Source organism: Aedes aegypti, chromosome 1 (genome assembly GCF_002204515.2).
Source record: "Aedes aegypti strain LVP_AGWG chromosome 1, AaegL5.0 Primary Assembly, whole genome shotgun sequence".
Lineage (NCBI taxonomy): Eukaryota > Metazoa > Arthropoda > Insecta > Diptera > Culicidae > Aedes > Aedes aegypti.
In genome coordinates, this window is record NC_035107.1 from 281,092,936 (window position 1) to 281,118,767 (window position 25,832).

A 25,832-nucleotide genomic window follows, 5' to 3' on the forward strand; every position below is an offset into this window, starting at 1 on the left:
CGTGATGACGCTGATGTCGTGTTCATGTGTTCCAATGAAGATATCAGTGGTGAGTATGTAACATTTCAAGTTACTTATATTCACCACTGATTGACTCAATACGATGTGTAGTGGCGCTGATGATCTCAACGTATTTATTCTACCGTAAAACTGGGTAACTTTGATAGTTTTTTAGAAGATAACTTCAGTATTTATGCATGCTGTTTCAAAGAATTACAATTTATATTTTTAAAACAAGTACTGACATCCTAGCTATCGATAGCACTTGATAGATTGCCAAAAGATTTGTTCTGAATGGATATATTATTTTTCATATAATAAGAAGTCAGTTTTCTGTTTTGGGGTAACTTTGATAATGGAGTATAAATCGTACAAAATTGAATGAATTACGGAACATGTATAGGGTGCTGCATACCTCTAGGCGTTTAACGCTATATGGAAGTTTCTGACTTAGATAACAAAAATAATCGTCGAATAACAACTGCAGCAGAGAAATTCGAAGACGTAGCATTGCCGGATTACTACGGCCTCCACAAGACCTTGCGGTCTGGTAAACTTCACTTCCGTACTAAGTGTACCATGTACAAGACGCTGATAAGACCGGTAGTCCTCAACGGGCATGAGACGTGGACAATGCTCGAAGAGGACTGCAAGCGCTAGGAGTTTTTGAACGACATGTGCTTAGGACGATCTTCGGCGGAGTATGTGACAACGGCGTATGGAGGAGAAGAATGAACCACGAGCTTGCGCAACTCTACGGTGAACCCAGTATCCAGAAAGTCGCCAAAGCTGGAAGGCTACGATGGGCGGGACACGTTGTGAGAATGCCGGACAACAATACCGCAAAAATGGTGTTCACCTCAAATCCGGCCGGTACAAGACGAAGAGGAGCGCAACGAGCTAGGTGGTTTGACCAAGTGGAGCAGGATCTTGGAAGTGTGGGGCGATCGAGAAATTGGAGGTTAGCAGCCATGGACCGAGTTAGTTGGCGTAACATTGTGGCGCAGGTCATGTCTTGAAGGACGTAGAGCCAGCAAAAGTAAGAGTTAAAGAAATTGCTGTAGGGCTGGTAGCAGGTATTTTTCTAGATACTTCCCAACAAACATTTTCACGGAGTAAGAGTTAAACCAACCACCGTCAAACATATTTCAGCTGAATAAACTGTTATTTAGCTACTAATGTTTGTTGGGTAGGTCTCTATTTTAATGAAAGTCTCTTAATAGTCTCTATTTTTAATCGAAGATCTCTAAGATCTTAACTTAAATCAAAATCTCAAGAGTCTCTTTTTCCCTAATTAGGATTGCAGTGAATCCTTATGCAACATTCTACGGGCTCGAGAGACAAAAAATCAAAGGCTTTGCAGCTTTTCAGCAGGTTCTTTATGAATTTTCTATCACATGTCTCATGGAAAAGCTTCAAGAAATCTTCTAGTGATTTTTCCAGAGATTTCATCTGAAGACCCATACTGGGATCCCTCTAGATTTATTTTTCTAGAGATTTCTCTACTAATACTCCCAGAAATTCTTCCAGCGATGCAAAGGATGCTTAGAGGACTTTCTCCAAGAAAACCTTGAGCACTCCAACGATTCACCTACAGTTATTTCCTCAGAGATTGTTTTCCAAAGACTATACTAGGAGTTCCTCCAGATATTTTTTTTTTTTTCACTAATCCTTCAACCGAATTCTACAGTTGTTACTAAGGAAATTAATGGAAGAATCACCTGATACAATCATGGAGGACTTAGACCTTCCTTGAAAAATATCTAAAGAATCTTTGGAGAAATGCATGGGTAGTTTCTATTATTATCCCTGTTAAATCCAGGTTATATTCTTGGAAAATCCGAAACAAAATTCTTGGAGAAATTCTTTTGAAAAATTCCAGGAGGAACTCCACAGTAAAAAATTATTATCTCTGAATCTTTGGGAAAATACCTAAATTGTCACGAAATTCCTAGAAAAAATCATGAAAAAATACATACAGTAGTACGAGCAGTAACACTGTCGTAATGAAGAATTACAAAAAAAAAAAAAAGAAATGTCGAGGCCATCACTCTCTTCTTCTGGTTTATTTAAGGTTACATTTTGTTTTCCGTTTGATCCATTTTCGGTCTCTTTTTTGTTTCCTTTTTGGGTATCTTTTTAATCCATTTTTTCAAGCTAGAGTTCTCTAAAGTTCCTATAGTCAAGGCACTTCAACGCTACCAGGTCTGCGATGTGATCGATAGAGTAATTTTCAAAATAAATGATCAAATAATTATGATCTATTACTTGATCTGCAGATAAATAAATTGCATTCGAATCTAGTCTTAAACTTCGTTGTAGTTGGAAAAGCCATGTTAGAAAATCTTTAAGAGTTTAAGCAAAAAGATGGCACCTCACTTGTTTATCCAAATCGTTTTTGAATCTTTATTGATCACATTGTTTCTCGTAAAGTCGACAAAATCCCATTTTGAATGTTTGAATATTTTGTTCTAGTAATTTTGCATATTAGAGTTTACTTTCAAAAATTTAGCCCATTATTCCGGATTTACTGAAAACAAAATTAATCTTTCAAATCATATGGTGCGTTTCCGAAAATTATGTACTATTGCATGCGTGAAAATTTAACTATAAATATTGTTGTCGTGTTTTTTAAAGACCCCTAAAATGTGGGAGCCCGGGCCATGCTTCTTCTACGCGAGTGTCTTTCAGGGTTTGACGTTTAACACTAATTCATATGAACTTCCCGATAGCAACGCCATCCCAGTGCTGTTTCTTGTGTTGCCATTCCAAACATAAGAAATGTCTTTTTCACAACACTTAAACTTTTTGACTTGCATGTCTGTTCTCTGTGGCCAAACCCAACTGTTGCGCGTGGCCGCAGTCGCTTGAAAGTTGAAGATGAACCTTTGAAAGAAGCGACTTCAAGTTGGTTCGTTGGCAGATGGACCAAACGAGCCCAAACCGAAGACCGGCTGCGCTCCGGGAGCTGCCGCCGCGATATTTCTCCCTTCCCGTCACTTTTTAGTCACCACCATGAGCAAGCAAGAAGGCGAGAGCAATGGAAAACTCATCGTATCGTTAACATTTTTCCGGGATCGGGGCCCTTTGGGGGGCGTTCATAAAGCGCGATCTATGGACACTAAGTGAAGTTTACGCACGAAGAACAGATATCTAAGTTGAATTTCAAAGCAATGTACAGAATATAACAGTCTTTTAAAATGGCTACACTATTTAATAGGCTAGTAGCAACACCTCGGGTATTGATGATGATACCAGTAGTGAAAAATTTTATATCATGAAACATTTCAAAATGTTAATAATCATCATCGCTAGTAATTTAAACGACAGCAAACAGACAACCAAGGCACAGATAACAGCCGTTCATGTACAATTAACTGACATTTTTGGGACTGTCCATTAATTACGTAAGGGGTTGTGGGGGGGGGGGGTTGAGATTTCTAACGCGCCATACAATTTATTTTTGATTTTCATACAAAAAATCTTATCATTTTGAAAAATCACGAAAATTGTCTTACGTAATTAGTGGACCGCCCCTTAAATAAAAACACAAGTAGCAACATCGCTGTTATCGTTGAGTTCCTATGACGATGTCAGTAGTGAATTTGAAATATTTCAAGATACTTACATTCACCACTGATTGATGCAATACGCTGTGTGTCGGCTTGTAATTTCAGCGTGTTTCGGTTTGAATCTTCACACAGGTTTTCAGAAGATTTTTGTTCTAGCATGGACATCTGTTATCTGTGACCAAGGTCAACCTGAAAACTGTGTAAGGAATTCAACGGTAATTTTTAATGACAACCTAAATAGCCACATCGTGGTGGCGCTGTTATCGCAAAGTGCCCATAATCACAGATAACAGACGTTGAAATCCAATTACAAAACCGTATAACTCCAGTAGCAACATAATGGCGCTGATATAGCTAGGATGCCATGATTATAACAGTGGTGAATAATAAACTTCTTTAGACATTCATATTCACCACTGATCGACGCAGCACGTTGCGGGGTGGCCCTAATGCTTTCCTCGTATTTCAGTTTAAACCTTTACACTGATTTTCAGAAGATTTTTGTTCTAGCATAAACCTCTGTTATCTGTGTTTTAATGCTCTCGTAGTGAACGAACCCCCTAGTACGAACCGGCCAAATTTTCCGCATCAAATCATATCTTTCGCTCGTTTGGTCGGTTAGAATGCGTTCTGGGAGCAACAGCAAACTGGGAGCTGCTGACAGTATACCACTGTCTGTGACGCGGCACGGCAGAGGAGTGGGGCTCGCTTTCGACGAAAGGCGGCATTCAAGTCCTGGCTTTTAATGGTGTGACTTGAAGCGAATGAAAGGATGCTTGAGGGTTTATTTGTTCTTTGAACTTCGGTGGGGTTTCCTGTCAGCAGTGGGAAAGGGGTTTTTGGTGAAAAACAGCATTACGATTGCATCATCATCATCGGAGTAGGAATGCGTCTTGATTATTGACGTTGAATGAGTAGAGCGTTCTTCGAATCGCAGTTATTTTCATAGTCGTAATCTCACAGAAGGACAGACGTTTATATCAGAACAAACGACTTCTCAAATGTTGTGTCACAGATAACAGACGTTTAAGTCCGATTGTAAAACTGTGTATGACAATTAACGGTCATTTTGAATGGCAACACAAGTAGCAACATCGTGGTGGCGCTGTTATCGCTAAGTTCCCATGATGATGACAGTGGTAAATATGAAACATTTCAAGATACTTATATTCACTATTGTTTGACGCAATACGCTGTGTGGTGGCGCTAGTGATTTCAATTTGTTTTTGTTTGAATATTTTCACAGGTTTTCAGATAACTTTTGTTGTAGCATGAACATCTTTTATCTGTGATTTGGTTATGTTTGATCTTGCAAAACATAATTTACTTGAGAATGGAAATTCGTGTAAGAACAAAAATCTCCGCAAAATTTTAGGTACAGATTTAAAATGAAATACTTCGAAATCATTAGTGCTACCGTACAGCGTGTTGTGTCAATGGTAAAAATAAATATCTAGATAAGATTCCATTCACCACTGTCATCGTCATGAGAACATAGCGATACTAGCGCCACCATGATGTTGCTGCTTTCATTGCCATTACTTTTATCTCCATAAAGAATATAAAGGAGTAAATTTTTTTATTTATCAATAAAATCCCCTAAAAACACCCTCAACAAAAGTGGGATCTAAAAGCATTTTGCTAGATTAATTGCTCGGATTGTCGAGTGCCCTTTCATCTCGCACCTTTTTGCCTGTTGCTTCGACTGAAAGAAACGATAACGTTGAACGGGAAAGCACCTCATATCATCCAAATACGGAAGAGAACCCCACCCCTGCTTCCATCCCGTCCCATTCAGTTAATATTAAACCCATCATCAAATCAAGTTGATCTTCCGCGCTTGGCCCCAGAAACTCGCACCACCCCCACGGTGAACGTCTTTAATTAAATTTAATTGACCATAATTTTTCGCTGCTCCCCATCATTCTAACGCTTCTCATTGTTCCATCCGATAACAAGCGTCGTTCGTCGGTGGTGAAAGTGTCTTGCCCGGGCTTTCAAGTTTATCACAACGCTGACGCAAAGGAAGCGCGGTATCCTTTTACATAAAAAAAAGATTGACCAATGAACGCTCGCCTCACTTATTTTTTGGTCAACAAGAGAATGAGGGAGTTGGACTGATTCACCTGCGGTGAAAATGGACTCGTTTTGCATTCAAGATTGTTGTTCACCCAAGAGGGTGCTAAACCTGCTTGTCCTACAGTGATCTAGCGTTTTAGGCATCCCTAAGAATGGACTTTTCATCAATAACTCCGGAGCAAATAACAGATATCCATGCTTGAACAAAAATCTACTGACACCTGTGTAAAGATTTAAACTGAAATACGTTGAGAACACTAGCGCCGCCATTCAGCGCATTTCGTCAATAAGTGGTGAATATAAGTAGCTTGAAATATTTCATTTTCACCACGGACGTCGCCATGGGAAATTAGCGATAAGAACGCCACAAATGATGGTTAAATAAGGCCGAAGGAAAGTTCATCAGTGTTCCGTCTGTTTGTCTGTGTTTAAAGGAACTTTTTTGGGTCTGCCTAAGATGCATTATTATAGCTCAGCTCGTCGATCATACATTATGAACTTCATCTAATCGAAAATTCTTCCACAAATAACAGATATCCGTGCTAGAACAAAAACCTTCAGAAAACACGTTTAAAAATTCAAACTGATATACACTGGAATCACTAGCGCCTCCATACAACGTGTTGCGTTAACCGCTGGTGAATATGAATATCTAGATGAGTTTGTTATTCACCACTGTCATCATCTTGGCAACTTAGAGACACCAACGCCACCATAATGGTGCTACTGATGTTGTCATTTGAAAAGACGTCTTATGACAGATAACAGAACAAAAAAAAATCTGAAAACCTGTGTAAATATTCAAATTGAAACTCCTTCCAATCACTAGCGCCACCACACAGCGAATTGCGTCAATCAGTGTATCTTGAAATATTTCATATTCACCACTGACATCGTCATGGGAACTTAGTGATGACAGCTCCACCACTATGTTGCTACTTGTTTTGCCATTCAAAATGACCGTTAATTGTCTTACACGGTTTTACAATCGGACTTCAACGTCTGTTATCTGTGGTCTTGTTATCTGTGGTTCTTCTATCTAAAGGTGGTAATACAACCTTTCATCGTTCAATGGGAACGAACATAATGAAAACTTGGATGAACCGTCGTCGTCTCACCGTACTGTTTCGCTCAATTCGAGACAAAGTACCACCATTAGAGGGCAAAGTAATGGCCATCAATCAAAGCGAAGCTTAAAAAAAGCTAAGGGCTGCAGGACAGTGGCGCAACCAAGGGAGGGTTTAGGGGGTCAAAACCCCCCCAGAGCAGATTTTTTTTAAGAATTATCAAATATATTGTTGCAATTCAACACTAAAATGCACAAACACTGGACAGTAAGTTGTATTAACAATAATGTTATTCTAAGTTGTGGCTTTCTAATTTGAAAACCATAAAAGAGTAAAAAAAAACCTTACTTTTCTCGATTTTTCAGGGTTTTTTTTTATGAGAAGTTTGTCAAACAAACATGCAGATACGTATGCATATCGAGACCGTTTGAAAAGCTGATTGATTCAAAATTCGATGTTATGAAAAATTTTCAAGCTGCCTCAATATTTGGCCGAATTTTATCACCCCCAGAGAGTAAGCGAATTTACGGAGAAGCAATTCCATAGTTTTTAATGATCACAAATAAAAATGTCAGGAAAGATAATTTCCGTTGCTATGCTGTAAAACCACAAATTTTCGTATGAAAAAATGTATGCCAACACACCAAATTACTAATTTTTGCTAAAATTTGTCGATCTGACATTTTCAGAGGACAGATTTCCTGATCTTTAGATCAGAAAGCTAAGTAATCAGCAGGTTTCTACTGCAACTCAGCAATTTGATTTTCAGAACATATCAGCTTGAAAAATTTCAGCAAAATATTGCTGATTTCACCAAAAAAAAAAATTGATGTGCAGGGTGGACGAGAAAAGCTCAATTTTGCAAATGTTGTTATGGTTTTTCTTTATTGTCAATCTAGCAATTTTTTTAGTTTTTCTGTTAGAATTTTTTTACATCCGTGTTGCTTTCCAAAAAACACATTATCTTCAGGTTCACAAAACCCCCCCTAGAGCCAAATCCTGGTTGCGCTACTGCTGCAGGAATATGGTCAGCGCCGAGAAAGTGCTGTTGAAAGTGGTTGTCGGTCAATGGCCACGTTAAATGCAAAGAGCGAAATTTAAAACAAATGAAAGTATAACTTTACTGGTGGACCTACTGGATGAATGCCTTTTGGAAAATATCAAGAAATTTACGAAGGAGTTCCTGGCGAAACAGATGAACTAATTCCTGGCGGAATTTCTGGCGAGCTTATGAATTCTCTGCTTAGTGGAGCTCCTGGTGGAACTAATCGACTTAGGAGATGGACTTAGGAATTCTTGAAGGAAGTTTTAAGCAATTCATGAACGAAAAAATGAAAATTTTGGAAGAATTTCCGGGTACGGAATCCTTGGTAAATCTTGGAGGATCTTCTAAAAGAATTTATTGGAGAACTCTTAAAGCAACTCGTTAGGAAATTCCTGGAGATACAACGATGGAATTCCTAGAGGAACTCCGCAGAAATTTCAGGAGGAATTTCGGAATGAACTGCTGAGGAATTTCTGGTAGGTTGAGCTTCTAAGGAATTCGCGAAAGAACTCCGAAGGAGTACTCGGGTGCACTCTAAAGGAATTCCTAGAAGAATTCGCGGTGTAGCTCCGAAGGAATTTTCGATAGAGCTCCAGAGGAATTCCTGGAGGATATCTGATAAAAAAAAAACCTAGAGGAAATCCAGAGGATTCGGTGGAGGAATTCCGGAGCGACTCTTAGAGGATCTCCGGAGGCGTTCCTTTAGGAACTACAAAGTAATTGCTTGAGGAACTCCAGAGAAATTCCTGGAGGAACTATGAAGCTAATCCAAAGGAAATCCCAGTAGAGCTCCAAAGTTACTACCGAGGAATTGCTGGATCAAATCCAAGCAAATTGCTGAAGCAACTCCGTAAGAATATCTGGAAGGAAGGAATTCCTGAAGGAACTCTGAAGGAACTCCGGAGGAACTCTGTAGGATTTTCCCGACGAAATCTAGAGGAATGTTTGGAGCAACTCCAGAAGAAATCCTAGTGGAACTCCGGAGGATTTCCGATGAATTACTAGAGGAACTTTGAAGAATTCCTGAAGAAACACCGATAAAATTCCTGGAGGAACTATGGCGGAAATCCGAAGGAATTTCCGGTGAAGCTCCAGAGGAATTTCCGGAGAAAATCTGAAGAAATTCCCGGAGACTCTCACATAGTTTTAGTTCGTGTTTGACGTTTACACACTACCGCCATCTGTTGACCCGTCGGCCAAACACACCGACTTTAGCATGGGGCGTACTTGTCCTCATGACTATGGTTTACTTGATATTTGTTCTAAGTATTTGTCTGTCTGGAGCAGTTCCCGGCGGAGCTCTGGAGGATTTCCCGGGAGACGTCTGGAAATGCCCGGAGCAGTGTTGATAGACTCACACTCAAAATCTCATTCAATACGCTCTCCCGTGAGAGCAAACTCATTAGAGATCTACTTCGCAAATCTCACGCTTGAAATGTTGATGCAAAATCAACTCAATCAACTCAAACCGTAAAAAATGATTCAGTCGCAAAACCCGACAAAAACTCGTGTTACCTGAGTGTTGTTGTTTACGTTAGAAAGGATTACCATAATTTTACCAGACTAACAAGAAATTATTGCCGTGTGTGAGTAAACTGTGGAAATACGAGACAATGAGTTAAAAAGGCGAGCCAACTCATCCATGATTTTTTGACTGCTGAGTTGCATGATTGACAACTCACGTATGAAAAATCTCAAGCGTGAGTTGTGAGAAATTGAGTTTTTCACAACACTGGCCCGGAGCAACTCCGAAGAAATTCCCGTAGAAACTCTGCAGGAAATTCTGGAGGAACTTTTAAGAAGTTTTTGAAAGAACTCCGGAAGAATTTCCCGAAAAAAAAATCTTGAGGAACTCTGGAAGAATTCCTGAAAAAAAAATTCCTGAACCCAAAATTCTTTTGGGTAACCTCCAAAAGAACTTACGAAGGATATCCAGAGGAATACCGGGTGATGCTCTAGAGAAACTTCGGAGGAATGCTGAATAATAATAATAATTACATGAAGAACTCCGGAGAAGTTTCTGGTGGAACTCGGAAAGAATTACCAGTGAAGCTCTGAAGAAATTCCCGGAGAAACTCTGTAGAAATTTCCGGAAGAATTTCTTGAGGAAATTTGGACAAAATCCTTGAGAAACTCCCAAAGAACTCTTGGAGGAACTCCGGAACAATTCTTGGAAGAACTCCGTAGGCATTCCTGGAGAAGCTTTGGATGCGTTTCTGGAGGAACTCCAGAAGCGTTTTTGTAGGAACTCCGGGGTAATTGCTTAAGGAACTCCGCAGAAATTCCCGCAGAAACTATGAAATTTGAAGGACATTCCAATGAAACTCCAGAGTAACTTTTTGGAAGAATTTCCGGTGGAAATCTGAAGGAAGTTGCGAGGAATTGCTGGATGAAACTCCGAATAAAATTCCTGTAAAAACAATGAAATCCGACCGAATTCCCGGTGAAGCTCCAAAGTTATTTCCGGAGAAAATCTGAAAAACTTCCATGAGGAACTCTGAAAAAATTGTTGAAGGACCTCCAAAGAAATTTCAGAGAAACTCCGGAGAAATTCCTGATGGAACAATGGAGGAAATCTCGCCGGAATCCTGAAAAATCTTTTGGAGAATCCCTGAGGAATTCCAAGGAATTTATGGAGTAATCTTGAGGTATTTCTGGAGGAATTCTGAAAGAATTCCCGGTGAAACTCCGAAGGAATTCATGGAGGAACTCCGAAAGGTGTCCTGAAGAAACTCTGAAAGGAATCCTGGACAAACTCCGAAGGAATTCTTGAAGAAACTCTGAGGAACTCCGAAAGGTGTCCTGAAGAAACTCTGAAAGGAATCCTGGACAAACTCCGAAGGAATTCTTGAAGAAACTATGAAGCGAATCCTGGAGGAATTCTGAAGAAATTCTTGGAGGAATTCCCGGAGTAGCTCTGAAGAATATACCGCACGAACTCTTAAGGAGCTCCCGGTGGAACTCTAGATGATTTCCTGCAGGACATCTGTAGGAATTACTGAAGGAATCATAAAAAAAATCTTGAAGAAATGTCCGGAGCAACTATGAAGAAACCCCCAGAGGAGCTCTCGGAGGTTCCCGGAGGTACTCTGAGGGATTTCTTGAAGAAACTCCTAAAGAATTCCTGAATAAACTATCAAGAAATTTCTGAAGGAACTTTGGATGAATTGCTGAAGGAACTGCAGAGGAACTTATGGGGGAAATCTGAAAAAAAAAATCCAGAAGGAACTCTGAAGGTATTCCTGGAAGAACTTTGGAAAAACACCAAAAGAAACTACAGGTATTCCTATATTCCTTTGGATATAGGAATACCCGATGAAGCTCGGGATGAACTTCAGAGGAAATACTGAATAATAATAATAATTGCTGAGAGAACTTCCGAGGAACTCAGGAGGAATTTATAGTAGAATTCGGGAGGAACTCTGTAGAAATTTCCGGTCGAATTTCTGGAGAAAATCTGGACTAAATCCTAGCGATTCCTTTGGAGTTTTCCTGGAGGAATTCTGGAGCAATTCATGGAGGAACTTCTGGAGAAACTTCGGATGCGTTTCTTCACAAACTTCAGAAGCGTTTCTGGAGGTACCCCGGGGTAATTGCTTGAGGATCTCCGGAAAAATTCCTGGAGAAACTATGGGCGAAATTCGAAGTAATTTCTGGTGGAGCTCCGGAGGAACTTTTCAGCACTTACTGGATGAAATCCAGAGGAATCACTAGAGGAACTCCAGATGAATTTCTGAACTCCAGGGAAATTTCTGGTGGGAATCTTCTGTAAAAAATCCTGAAGAAAATCCCCGGAGGAATTTCTCGTGAAAACCTTACGGGAGAAATCTCCGGAGGAATTCGTGGAGAAAATCGCCAGAAGAGTTTCTAGAAGAAATTTGAGAAGGAATTCATGGACGAAATGCCCCGTGGAATTCCTGGACCGATTCCCCGACAGAATTACTGGACGAAATCTCCTGAGCAATGTCTAGAAGAATGCCTGGAGGAAACCTCCGAAGGAGTTTCTGGAGCAAATTCCCAGAAATGCTTTCAGAGGAAATCCCCGGAGCAATCTTTGGAGAGAAGCCCGGAAGAATTTCTGGACGAAATCTCCGGAGGAATTCATGAAGAAAATCCCCAGAGGAGTTCTTGGTAGAAATCCCCGGAGGAATTCTTGGAAAAATCCCCACATGAATTCTTGAAGGCGATTCCCGGATTAATTCCTGGAGCAAATCGCCAAGAAGGTTTTTGGAGGAAATTCTTGTATGAGTTCCTGGACAAAATCACCGGAGAAATTTCTATTGAAAATCTCCTGAGAAATTCCTGGAGAAAATTTCCCGCTGAGTTCTTGAGGGTAGCCTTTGAAATCCTTGGAGAAAATCTTGCGAAAAATCCCAGGAGGAATTCCTGGAGGAAATCTCCGATGAATTCTTGGAGAAAATTCTTAAAGAAATTTTTGGAGCAAATCTCCGGATGAATTCTCTGAAACAAATCACAGAATGAATTTCTAGAGTAAATGCCTGGAGGACTTTCATAATGCAATCCCCGGAAGAATTCCTTAAGGAAATCCCTGGAGGAATTCTTGAAGCAAATTTCCAGAGGGAATTCTGGAGGAAATCCAAAGAAATCCTGTTAGACATATCGGATGAATTTCGGTAGAATTCCCAAAAAAGCTCCTGGAGATTTCAGTTGGAGGACTTCGTTGAGGAATCTTCAGATGTACGCCCATAGAAATTCGTGGTGGAATCGTGGCCGTGCGGTTAGTGTTATCAATCATTTAGTCGAGTCAAGGAGTGTGGGTTCGATTCCCGCTTCAGTTCGGAAAAACCTTCCGTCAGAAACGTATTTCGACTGTGCCACTGGGCATTGCATACTAGTCCATTGTCTAGTGTGGTTCTTCCTTCAAAGGGCAAATCGTCCACTGGAAGCACTGGAAGTCTTGAAAAAAAGGAGAGATCTAAATTTTTCCTTTATCGAAATCATCGCCTAAACAAATGTAGAATATAATTAAAGAAATCCATGATTTGGATACTTTCCATAAAACAATAAGACCATAAGTTGATACTAATTTATCTCATTACTTTCTGTCTCCCTTCCATTGCAGTGACATCCCCAAACGGATCGCACCGCTTGGCCCCAGTGGTATCCCCATGGTTGAGCTCGCTCCTGGCGTTCCTGGTAGCGACAGTGGCCCTACACCTGCATCACCAACCGCACCGATTGCGGACCACCTCGAGATAGTTCACTGCCACCTTCAGCTTCGAGGAAACAATGCAACAAAGGAATGTCTAATCCGGGTGGACGGAAAACGTGTTGTTCTGTAGTTTGAGGTGAAGTTCGGGCACTAACTTTTGGGAAAAAGGAGGCAATGATTCCAAAGCTATTATCTACAGATGTTCAAATAAAAAAAAACTTTGTGAAATGTTCCCTAGAATCTTATTTTCAACTTTGATAAAAACACTAATTTACAATTATTTGGAAAATCTTTCCGTAGACAAGTGTTGCCAGGCGAGCAGCATTTTTTTGCTATAATATTAGACGTTTTCGAATGATTTTTTCAAATATAAGAAAAGCATCAAACTTTTCTGCAGTCCCGAAGATGCAAGGTTGTAAAGAGCTGTAATTGTATTGAAATAGCGATTAGGCAAAATAAAAATCGCATGAAAAAAGTCCCACATGATCCGTAAATGTGCAAAGAGACTTCTGTGAACGTGATTTGTTGTGAATATTTAGATGTTTCGTACTCGAGGTTAATAAAATGATGCAAATGAATGTTTGTACGGTTGAGTGAGGGAGTGTTTGATAACTAATGTAATCAATGTAATGTAAAAGATTACTCCTCAATGTAAGAGTGATTGGAGATGACATGTTTTATGTAATAAGGGTGTTCACCATCTTTCCTAAAAGTCGAAATATAGAGACATCCATGAAACCAGAACAAAAATCTCCTTAAATGTAGTGCGAGGATTCAAAATAAAATACTTGTGTTGCGATTATGAATGACCGTTAAACTCTTTACACATGTTTCAACTTGAATAACTGTTCTCTGGGGTCGAAGTTCTCAAATAGTTCATGCTGTAGATCCAACTTTTTAATCTTTCAATACAGCGAATAGACATCGCAGTTTGATATCAAATTCGTGTGACAAATCAAACAGAAACGGTAACGTTAATTGACAGTGGTAAATAATAAACTCACCTAGATTTTTTTTTCACCACTGATTGAGGTGTACGTCATTTAATGACACCTATCCTGGTTTGAATCCTTACAGAACTTTTAACAAGATTTTCATTTCTAACATGGATGTCTGTTCTCTATATGAGAGCAATGAAACAAAGAAAATGTCACTGGTGATCAGTTTCATCGACAAAAGGTCTGAAAAGAGCTCCGGATGAGTACGAGTTGAGAAATAAAAGGGCAAAAATGCTACCGTAATTAAAAATTCCAGTAAAGGGACTCGTCATAAATAAATGAAGTGCAAAATATGTGCTCCCACGTGGATTGTTTGACACGTGAAAACGTTACAAGCGAATGCTATGGCATTTTTTCCGATAGGGATTGCGCAGGAAAATCCGTATTTAAAGCATTGATTGGCTGAAAGGGATGTGGATGCACGTGAGGATATGTGTCAATAAATATGATTGAACTGAATGAAACTGATGCACCACTATGTCAACGTGTTGCGGGGAGCTGAATGATGTATTTAACGTTGTGTAAAACTATATGTAAAAGCGGTAAATTTATTTTGATAACATGAAATGGATTTCTGGGAGCGACAGAACAAAGAGACGGATTCATAAAAGAGATCTGAATCAGTTACACTATTGGCATCATTTTGAAAGTGAAAGCCGTTTCTGCTTCATCCACACATGATTGAAATGACAATGATAATAGAGCGTCAAAATGAGTAAATCAATGTTGAAAATAGTCAGTTTGAAATTCCGGAGAAACTAGCGCAAAAACGTCACAAAACCTTAACTAATGAGATTAAATACATAAATGTGAGATTTCTTGTAGCAAATCAAAAAGTAAAACCCGGAATCAAACGTACGATAAGCAAAACGGATAGAGAAAAACAGTAACACAAAATAACTAACTGTCCAGCTAAGAAGTTGTAAATATATATCCCAACAATAATCGATTTTTTTTTTTTTGCTGCGAATTCAGACCGAACAACATTTACCAAAGACAAAGAAGGCCACGAGGCCGATGATGAATAAATCGCTAAAATGCTGAGAAAATTCCGATAATAGTGTTTTATTTATTTGTTCCGAAACAGTTCATCTACCAAAAAAAACTGTAGTTTTCTTACCACATGTGAATCACGGAATAAATCATTGTCATCACAAACATCCAAACTGGAGCAAATTTCTGCTTCAAAGCTGTGTAAGAACTCAAACAGGGGGGTCCGTAGCCTTGAGGTTACGCTTTCGCTTCATAAGCGGAAGGTCATGGATTCAATTCCCAGCCCCTCAAAAAAAAATAACCCGTCCAGCCACCAGAAGACGCCGCACGGAGGACCGTGCTTAGGGGAGCACATCCATCCTCCGTCAGTATCAGATGGTGACTCAGAGAAATTGACCCACTTCACAGGCAGCTAGCCTCAAACGACTCAGGAACACGGCAAAACGAACCACCGCAAGAGCAATGGACTATGGCTTATGGAAATCGATTGGACCAACAGCAGAGCACTCTCGTACCTGCTCGGTGTGAGAGCGAAAGAGCAGAAGAGAGTGAAAGGAATCGGTAAGGAAGATACAGATAAACAGATTCCTGCACAGTAGTGGCCACAAGCACGGAGTGCCCTAAAAAAAAAAAAAAAGAAAAAAAAAACGTTACAGCGCTACCAAACAGCGTATTGCCATAATGCGGCATTTGATGGTTTTTAGTCAGAATACATTTCCCATCCGAGGTTAATAGTCTCCAATAATGGTTAAATTCTATTAATTGAAACATATGTGTACATGGTGTTTAAATCGATCAGCTGGAAATTTCTTCGCAGTTCTTTAACATCTTGTCTGCAGTTTCTCGTGTCAATTACGTTTCAAAGATAGAAAAGACAGAACGATCGTTACTACTCGAGTTTCAATTTTTGAATGAAATCGTTGAAAATGTCTTGCCAGGTTCAGAAGTAAAGTGGCACGTCAGATTGTCGGTGGTAACATCATTTATTTTGTATGGAATAAGGCTTCAAGCTTCATTTTTTTCGAAAATGAAAACTTTTTTTGATAGTCTGTATCATTATAAACAACCGATATAAAATAGAGTAACATATTTGATTTGGACGTGCATACAATTTGGACAAGTTAGTCGTTTTACGTTATTTTTCACTAAGATTGGAAAACTGCCAAAGTAGTTTCATGACAGGTCACAGATAACAGACGTTCAAGTCCGAATTCAAACCTGTGTAAGCCAATTATCGGTCCTTTAAAATGGCAACACAAGTAGCAACATTATAGAGGTGCTGGTATCCTTAAGTTCTCATGATGATGACAATGGTGAATAAACAACTTATCTAGATATTAATGGTTGTAGCCGAGAGTAGTTTTCCGGATTATAGTCGTAAAACACACGGAACTAAGGAACGAACTCGATGGCCATTTCTATTCGCGTGGTTACTTGTGACGATACAATAGAATTCCAGGTTACATTGGTAGCTGAATAACAGCTTATTCAGCTGAAAGAGGTTTTATAAACAGCATTTTAACTGAATAAGCTGTTATTCAGCTACCAATGTTACTTGGGATAACTGATTAATTGGCGGGGAGAATGAGACAAAACAAATCAAGATTATTATATGTAACATCAACATGGTAGGATTTAATAGGGTTGGCAGTAATTTAGTGTGTGGCATTCAAGGTAAATGTATAACATTCATATTCACCACTGGTTGGTGCAACGAATCTATGACAAAAGGTCGAAAGACAAAAGGTCGAAAGGACAGAAGGTCGAAAGACAAAAGGTCAAAGAACAAAAATGAAGGGACAAAAGATCGACAATCTTTTTTAAAGAACGAAAAATTTCCCACCAAGCAAATCATTTTTGACCTTTTGTTTTTTCGACATTTTGTCTTTCGACCTTGTGTCCATAAACCCATCATTCGAACGTCTAAAAAAATAAAAAAAATGGCTTATAGTAGATTTTACGCAGTTGATAAAATTTGGAATCTGATTAGGGTTACCAGACGTACTCTTTTTAGAGTACATGTACACTTTTTAGCCCTAAAAATTGGTGTACTATTCTTTTTTGCTAAATGGGCTTAAGTGCATTCTTTTCCAGATATTACTGAGAATAGCCGAACAAAAAAAATAAGGAGTTCAACAAACATTTTGTTAAATAAGAGTTGAACAAATCACTTTCAAGCTTGTTTCAGTCGAATACACTATGGTATTCAGCTAATAATGATACTTGGGAGGTTAACCTCTTTACCATGATAACACACGTGATCCACACATTTTCAACAAATACTGGATAAATATAATTGGTACGATTCGCTCAATAATGATTAGAAAGTACTTATGGGCGCATTGATCTTATTCAATACAGAAATAAGTGACCTACAATAAAACTATTGATAAATAATCAACAACAGTGGGATTTCGTTTTTGGCATACTCTCTTTTTGGCACCTCCAGTTTTTGGCAACAAAATGAATCCATTTTTGGCAACTTTTTTGAAAACTTTTAAAATTTTTAACTTTTGGTTGAGCTTATTGTGTTTTTTGTTTTACTCATTGTCATGTCTACCTATCTCAAGTTATATTAATTGTTCCTTATGATTCTGGTACCTTTTACTTGTTCGTACCTACGGGATTACTGAGCTATAAATACTGGTTGACCTAGGCGCAGAAGAGAGACTTCCTGAGCTGTGGACAGATTAAAATATAATTTTATTGTTTATTTTCAGGATATAAAACTCATTTGAAAAGCAGGTTAACTTCACGTCTACCGCATTTCAGAACTTAATTTTCGTCGATATTAACCCTAATCGCACCAATAGCTAGAGCTACCGTGCGTGCTTATTTATTTCGAGATGTTCCTATGCTTGTAACGTTTTATGAAGCCAATCTCTACAACTATCCCAATTGCCTTGTTTAAGGGTATCCAGTTTTTTACATATTCCAAATCTACGTTGAAAATTGAACTAGAATCCAAAATTTCACAATTTTGCGTGACCTGGAACTATTTTTAAAACACGTTTGAAATTAGTATGGAAATCACTTTTGAATCCCCCCTCGGCAAATTTTACTTCGTGTCGAGCTGTGTTATGTAAATTAAAATGTCATTGAGTCGACGGATTGAAATCTTTTTTTAACGATTTATAATATCAACATTAAGATATTGGAGTGCAATAGAATCGTGAAAATGTGCTCTTTCGATCAACCTACAAAAAACTGTGAATTTTTATTCACTAAACAAGCCAATTAGACATTCACGAGACGTGACGGAGATAATACATAACACTTATCGTTCTTACAAATCGTCAAAAAGTTTTAAAATTTACCTTTTCGTCGACCGGTTTCGGGCGCGATACAGCCCATTAGAGTGATGCAAATTTTGAAATATTTGCTCCCCAATGCTTAAACGATTTTAATTATAGTAAATAGCATCATCCCAAAGTTTGAAGTGATTCGAAAGAAAATTGACTGTGCACACGCCATTTGAAGTTTATAAGGAGATTACTATGGAAAACGCTAACATTTTGTGTTCAGCCCTCTATCTCGTCGTCATAATATTTAATGAAAAAGTGAACAAACTCTACTCATATGAAATCTTTTCAGCTACAACTTTGCCGAAGACCACATTTAGATTGGACGTCAGGATAAACTGCTATTTATAATCATAAAGTGGGTTTGCATTTTGCATGCATCACCAACTGCTCGGCAGGCAACAGTGGTGCTCCTGGCGGGAAGAATAGATCAAAGTAATCCAAGCTGAGGGTCGTGGGTTCGAATCCCGCCGGTCGAGGTCGAGTCTTTTCGGGTTGGAAATTTTCTCGACTTCCCAGGGCATAGAGTATCTTACATGGCCCACACATACATACACGGGAAAAAATTCTGTGGTAAAAATAACTATTTTAGCTGACTACGCCCATTCTTAAAACTACCATGGAAATTGAGACCAATTTACTATGTTTACGGTACACCCCACCGCATTACTGGTACATTTGACAGAAATAATTTACAACAATCTGATTCCAACTACAGACATGGTAAAATCAAGCGCATTTCTGGTCTGCTGAAAATTGCAGGTGCGAGCGCTTAAGTTAACCCCCTAAAATGGTAGTTTTTACCGCACAATTTTTTTGTATGTAGTGAACATAAAGCTTATAAAAATCATTGAAGACAATTAAGTGATTCAAATATGTAGAACGCATTTCATAATTAGCATAGGCAAATATTGTGCTCTGCAAGATAAATCCACGTAATGCGATTATCTGAAAATGTCGATATACCGTCGCAGTGATAATGAAAATCACCAAATGTTTTAGATTTTGCAAATTTGAAACATTTGCGTCCTTGAAGAACGAAAGAATCCAAGCCTACTTGAATTTTGACGTTGCGTTTGAATTGCGCGCATATCTTCTGCGCGTTACCGCCGCCGCTGGATGTGGATTTAATATTTGTTTGACGTTTACACACTACCGCCATCTGTTGACCCGTCGGCCAAACACACCGACTTTAGCATGGGGCGTACTTGTCCTCATGACTATGGTTTACTTGATATTTGTTCTAAGTATTTGTCTGTCTGGAGCAGTTCCCGGCGGAGCTCTGGAGGATTTCCCGGGAGACGTCTGGAAATGCCCGGAGCAGTGTTGATAGACTCACACTCAAAATCTCATTCAATACGCTCTCCCGTGAGAGCAAACTCATTAGAGATCTACTTCGCAAATCTCACGCTTGAAATGTTGATGCAAAATCAACTCAATCAACTCAAACCGTAAAAAATGATTCAGTCGCAAAACCCGACAAAAACTCGTGTTACCTGAGTGTTGTTGTTTACGTTAGAAAGGATTACCATAATTTTACCAGACTAACAAGAAATTATTGCCGTGTGTGAGTAAACTGTGGAAATACGAGACAATGAGTTAAAAAGGCGAGCCAACTCATCCATGATTTTTTGACTGCTGAGTTGCATGATTGACAACTCACGTATGAAAAATCTCAAGCGTGAGTTGTGAGAAATTGAGTTTTTCACAACACTGGCCCGGAGCAACTCCGAAGAAATTCCCGTAGAAACTCTGCAGGAAATTCTGGAGGAACTTTTAAGAAGTTTTTGAAAGAACTCCGGAAGAATTTCCCGAAAAAAAAATCTTGAGGAACTCTGGAAGAATTCCTGAAAAAAAAATTCCTGAACCCAAAATTCTTTTGGGTAACCTCCAAAAGAACTTACGAAGGATATCCAGAGGAATACCGGGTGATGCTCTAGAGAAACTTCGGAGGAATGCTGAATAATAATAATAATTACATGAAGAACTCCGGAGAAGTTTCTGGTGGAACTCGGAAAGAATTACCAGTGAAGCTCTGAAGAAATTCCCGGAGAAACTCTGTAGAAATTTCCGGAAGAATTTCTTGAGGAAATTTGGACAAAATCCTTGAGAAACTCCCAAAGAACTCTTGGAGGAACTCCGGAACAATTCTTGGAAGAACTCCGTAGGCATTCCTGGAGAAGCTTTGGATGCGTTTCTGGAGGAACTCCAGAAGCGTTTTTGTAGGAACTCCGGGGTAATTGCTTAAGGAACTCCGCAGAAATTCCCGCAGAAACTATGAAATTTGAAGGACATTCCAATGAAACTCCAGAGTAACTTTTTGGAAGAATTTCCGGTGGAAATCTGAAGGAAGTTGCGAGGAATTGCTGGATGAAACTCCGAATAAAATTCCTGTAAAAACAATGAAATCCGACCGAATTCCCGGTGAAGCTCCAAAGTTATTTCCGGAGAAAATCTGAAAAACTTCCATGAGGAACTCTGAAAAAATTGTTGAAGGACCTCCAAAGAAATTTCAGAGAAACTCCGGAGAAATTCCTGATGGAACAATGGAGGAAATCTCGCCGGAATCCTGAAAAATCTTTTGGAGAATCCCTGAGGAATTCCAAGGAATTTATGGAGTAATCTTGAGGTATTTCTGGAGGAATTCTGAAAGAATTCCCGGTGAAACTCCGAAGGAATTCATGGAGGAACTCCGAAAGGTGTCCTGAAGAAACTCTGAAAGGAATCCTGGACAAACTCCGAAGGAATTCTTGAAGAAACTCTGAGGAACTCCGAAAGGTGTCCTGAAGAAACTCTGAAAGGAATCCTGGACAAACTCCGAAGGAATTCTTGAAGAAACTATGAAGCGAATCCTGGAGGAATTCTGAAGAAATTCTTGGAGGAATTCCCGGAGTAGCTCTGAAGAATATACCGCACGAACTCTTAAGGAGCTCCCGGTGGAACTCTAGATGATTTCCTGCAGGACATCTGTAGGAATTACTGAAGGAATCATAAAAAAAATCTTGAAGAAATGTCCGGAGCAACTATGAAGAAACCCCCAGAGGAGCTCTCGGAGGTTCCCGGAGGTACTCTGAGGGATTTCTTGAAGAAACTCCTAAAGAATTCCTGAATAAACTATCAAGAAATTTCTGAAGGAACTTTGGATGAATTGCTGAAGGAACTGCAGAGGAACTTATGGGGGAAATCTGAAAAAAAAAAATCCAGAAGGAACTCTGAAGGTATTCCTGGAAGAACTTTGGAAAAACACCAAAAGAAACTACAGGTATTCCTATATTCCTTTGGATATAGGAATACCCGATGAAGCTCGGGATGAACTTCAGAGGAAATACTGAATAATAATAATAATTGCTGAGAGAACTTCCGAGGAACTCAGGAGGAATTTATAGTAGAATTCGGGAGGAACTCTGTAGAAATTTCCGGTCGAATTTCTGGAGAAAATCTGGACTAAATCCTAGCGATTCCTTTGGAGTTTTCCTGGAGGAATTCTGGAGCAATTCATGGAGGAACTTCTGGAGAAACTTCGGATGCGTTTCTTCACAAACTTCAGAAGCGTTTCTGGAGGTACCCCGGGGTAATTGCTTGAGGATCTCCGGAAAAATTCCTGGAGAAACTATGGGCGAAATTCGAAGTAATTTCTGGTGGAGCTCCGGAGGAACTTTTCAGCACTTACTGGATGAAATCCAGAGGAATCACTAGAGGAACTCCAGATGAATTTCTGAACTCCAGGGAAATTTCTGGTGGGAATCTTCTGTAAAAAATCCTGAAGAAAATCCCCGGAGGAATTTCTCGTGAAAACCTTACGGGAGAAATCTCCGGAGGAATTCGTGGAGAAAATCGCCAGAAGAGTTTCTAGAAGAAATTTGAGAAGGAATTCATGGACGAAATGCCCCGTGGAATTCCTGGACCGATTCCCCGACAGAATTACTGGACGAAATCTCCTGAGCAATGTCTAGAAGAATGCCTGGAGGAAACCTCCGAAGGAGTTTCTGGAGCAAATTCCCAGAAATGCTTTCAGAGGAAATCCCCGGAGCAATCTTTGGAGAGAAGCCCGGAAGAATTTCTGGACGAAATCTCCGGAGGAATTCATGAAGAAAATCCCCAGAGGAGTTCTTGGTAGAAATCCCCGGAGGAATTCTTGGAAAAATCCCCACATGAATTCTTGAAGGCGATTCCCGGATTAATTCCTGGAGCAAATCGCCAAGAAGGTTTTTGGAGGAAATTCTTGTATGAGTTCCTGGACAAAATCACCGGAGAAATTTCTATTGAAAATCTCCTGAGAAATTCCTGGAGAAAATTTCCCGCTGAGTTCTTGAGGGTAGCCTTTGAAATCCTTGGAGAAAATCTTGCGAAAAATCCCCGGAGGAATTCCTGGAGGAAATCTCCGATGAATTCTTGGAGAAAATTCTTAAAGAAATTTTTGGAGCAAATCTCCGGATGAATTCTCTGAAACAAATCACAGAATGAATTTCTAGAGTAAATGCCTGGAGGACTTTCATAATGCAATCCCCGGAAGAATTCCTTAAGGAAATCCCTGGAGGAATTCTTGAAGCAAATTTCCAGAGGGAATTCTGGAGGAAATCCAAAGAAATCCTGTTAGACATATCGGATGAATTTCGGTAGAATTCCCAAAAAAGCTCCTGGAGATTTCAGTTGGAGGACTTCGTTGAGGAATCTTCAGATGTACGCCCATAGAAATTCGTGGTGGAATCGTGGCCGTGCGGTTAGTGTTATCAATCATTTAGTCGAGTCAAGGAGTGTGGGTTCGATTCCCGCTTCAGTTCGGAAAAACCTTCCGTCAGAAACGTATTTCGACTGTGCCACTGGGCATTGCATACTAGTCCATTGTCTAGTGTGGTTCTTCCTTCAAAGGGCAAATCGTCCACTGGAAGCACTGGAAGTCTTGAAAAAAAGGAGAGATCTAAATTTTTCCTTTATCGAAATCATCGCCTAAACAAATGTAGAATATAATTAAAGAAATCCATGATTTGGATACTTTCCATAAAACAATAAGACCATAAGTTGATACTAATTTATCTCATTACTTTCTGTCTCCCTTCCATTGCAGTGACATCCCCAAACGGATCGCACCGCTTGGCCCCAGTGGTATCCCCATGGTTGAGCTCGCTCCTGGCGTTCCTGGTAGCGACAGTGGCCCTACACCTGCATCACCAACCGCACCGATTGCGGACCACCTCGAGATAGTTCACTGCCACCTTCAGCTTCGAGGAAACAATGCAACAAAGGAATGTCTAATCCGGGTGGACGGAAAACGTGTTGTTCTGTAGTTTGAGGTGAAGTTCGGGCACTAACTTTTGGGAAAAAGGAGGCAATGATTCCAAAGCTATTATCTACAGATGTTCAAATAAAAAAAAACTTTGTGAAATGTTCCCTAGAATCTTATTTTCAACTTTGATAAAAACACTAATTTACAATTATTTGGAAAATCTTTCCGTAGACAAGTGTTGCCAGGCGAGCAGCATTTTTTTGCTATAATATTAGACGTTTTCGAATGATTTTTTCAAATATAAGAAAAGCATCAAACTTTTCTGCAGTCCCGAAGATGCAAGGTTGTAAAGAGCTGTAATTGTATTGAAATAGCGATTAGGCAAAATAAAAATCGCATGAAAAAAGTCCCACATGATCCGTAAATGTGCAAAGAGACTTCTGTGAACGTGATTTGTTGTGAATATTTAGATGTTTCGTACTCGAGGTTAATAAAATGATGCAAATGAATGTTTGTACGGTTGAGTGAGGGAGTGTTTGATAACTAATGTAATCAATGTAATGTAAAAGATTACTCCTCAATGTAAGAGTGATTGGAGATGACATGTTTTATGTAATAAGGGTGTTCACCATCTTTCCTAAAAGTCGAAATATAGAGACATCCATGAAACCAGAACAAAAATCTCCTTAAATGTAGTGCGAGGATTCAAAATAAAATACTTGTGTTGCGATTATGAATGACCGTTAAACTCTTTACACATGTTTCAACTTGAATAACTGTTCTCTGGGGTCGAAGTTCTCAAATAGTTCATGCTGTAGATCCAACTTTTTAATCTTTCAATACAGCGAATAGACATCGCAGTTTGATATCAAATTCGTGTGACAAATCAAACAGAAACGGTAACTTTAATTGACAGTGGTAAATAATAAACTCACCTAGATTTTTTTTTCACCACTGATTGAGGTGTACGTCATTTAATGACACCTATCCTGGTTTGAATCCTTACAGAACTTTTAACAAGATTTTCATTTCTAACATGGATGTCTGTTCTCTATATGAGAGCAATGAAACAAAGAAAATGTCACTGGTGATCAGTTTCATCGACAAAAGGTCTGAAAAGAGCTCCGGATGAGTACGAGTTGAGAAATAAAAGGGCAAAAATGCTACCGTAATTAAAAATTCCAGTAAAGGGACTCGTCATAAATAAATGAAGTGCAAAATATGTGCTCCCACGTGGATTGTTTGACACGTGAAAACGTTACAAGCGAATGCTATGGCATTTTTTCCGATAGGGATTGCGCAGGAAAATCCGTATTTAAAGCATTGATTGGCTGAAAGGGATGTGGATGCACGTGAGGATATGTGTCAATAAATATGATTGAACTGAATGAAACTGATGCACCACTATGTCAACGTGTTGCGGGGAGCTGAATGATGTATTTAACGTTGTGTAAAACTATATGTAAAAGCGGTAAATTTATTTTGATAACATGAAATGGATTTCTGGGAGCGACAGAACAAAGAGACGGATTCATAAAAGAGATCTGAATCAGTTACACTATTGGCATCATTTTGAAAGTGAAAGCCGTTTCTGCTTCATCCACACATGATTGAAATGACAATGATAATAGAGCGTCAAAATGAGTAAATCAATGTTGAAAATAGTCAGTTTGAAATTCCGGAGAAACTAGCGCAAAAACGTCACAAAACCTTAACTAATGAGATTAAATACATAAATGTGAGATTTCTTGTAGCAAATCAAAAAGTAAAACCCGGAATCAAACGTACGATAAGCAAAACGGATAGAGAAAAACAGTAACACAAAATAACTAACTGTCCAGCTAAGAAGTTGTAAATATATATCCCAACAATAATCGATTTTTTTTTTTTTGCTGCGAATTCAGACCGAACAACATTTACCAAAGACAAAGAAGGCCACGAGGCCGATGATGAATAAATCGCTAAAATGCTGAGAAAATTCCGATAATAGTGTTTTATTTATTTGTTCCGAAACAGTTCATCTACCAAAAAAAACTGTAGTTTTCTTACCACATGTGAATCACGGAATAAATCATTGTCATCACAAACATCCAAACTGGAGCAAATTTCTGCTTCAAAGCTGTGTAAGAACTCAAACAGGGGGGTCCGTAGCCTTGAGGTTACGCTTTCGCTTCATAAGCGGAAGGTCATGGATTCAATTCCCAGCCCCTCAAAAAAAAATAACCCGTCCAGCCACCAGAAGACGCCGCACGGAGGACCGTGCTTAGGGGAGCACATCCATCCTCCGTCAGTATCAGATGGTGACTCAGAGAAATTGACCCACTTCACAGGCAGCTAGCCTCAAACGACTCAGGAACACGGCAAAACGAACCACCGCAA

At 39.3% G+C, this 25,832-nt stretch overlaps 1 protein-coding gene across 1 annotated transcript in view; it reads left to right on the forward strand.

The window, feature by feature from the left end:
• LOC5564746 overlaps window positions 1-14,992 on the forward strand; it is a 789,319-nt gene extending 774,327 nt beyond the window's left edge. Inside the window, exon 8 of the mRNA XM_021837966.1 lies at window positions 12,847-14,992. Within this exon, the coding sequence (XP_021693658.1) occupies window positions 12,847-12,983 (137 nt within the window). The 3' untranslated portion in view covers window positions 12,984-14,992. The remainder of the gene's footprint in view (window positions 1-12,846) is intronic.
• The last annotated feature ends 10,840 nt before the right edge of the window (window positions 14,993-25,832 follow it).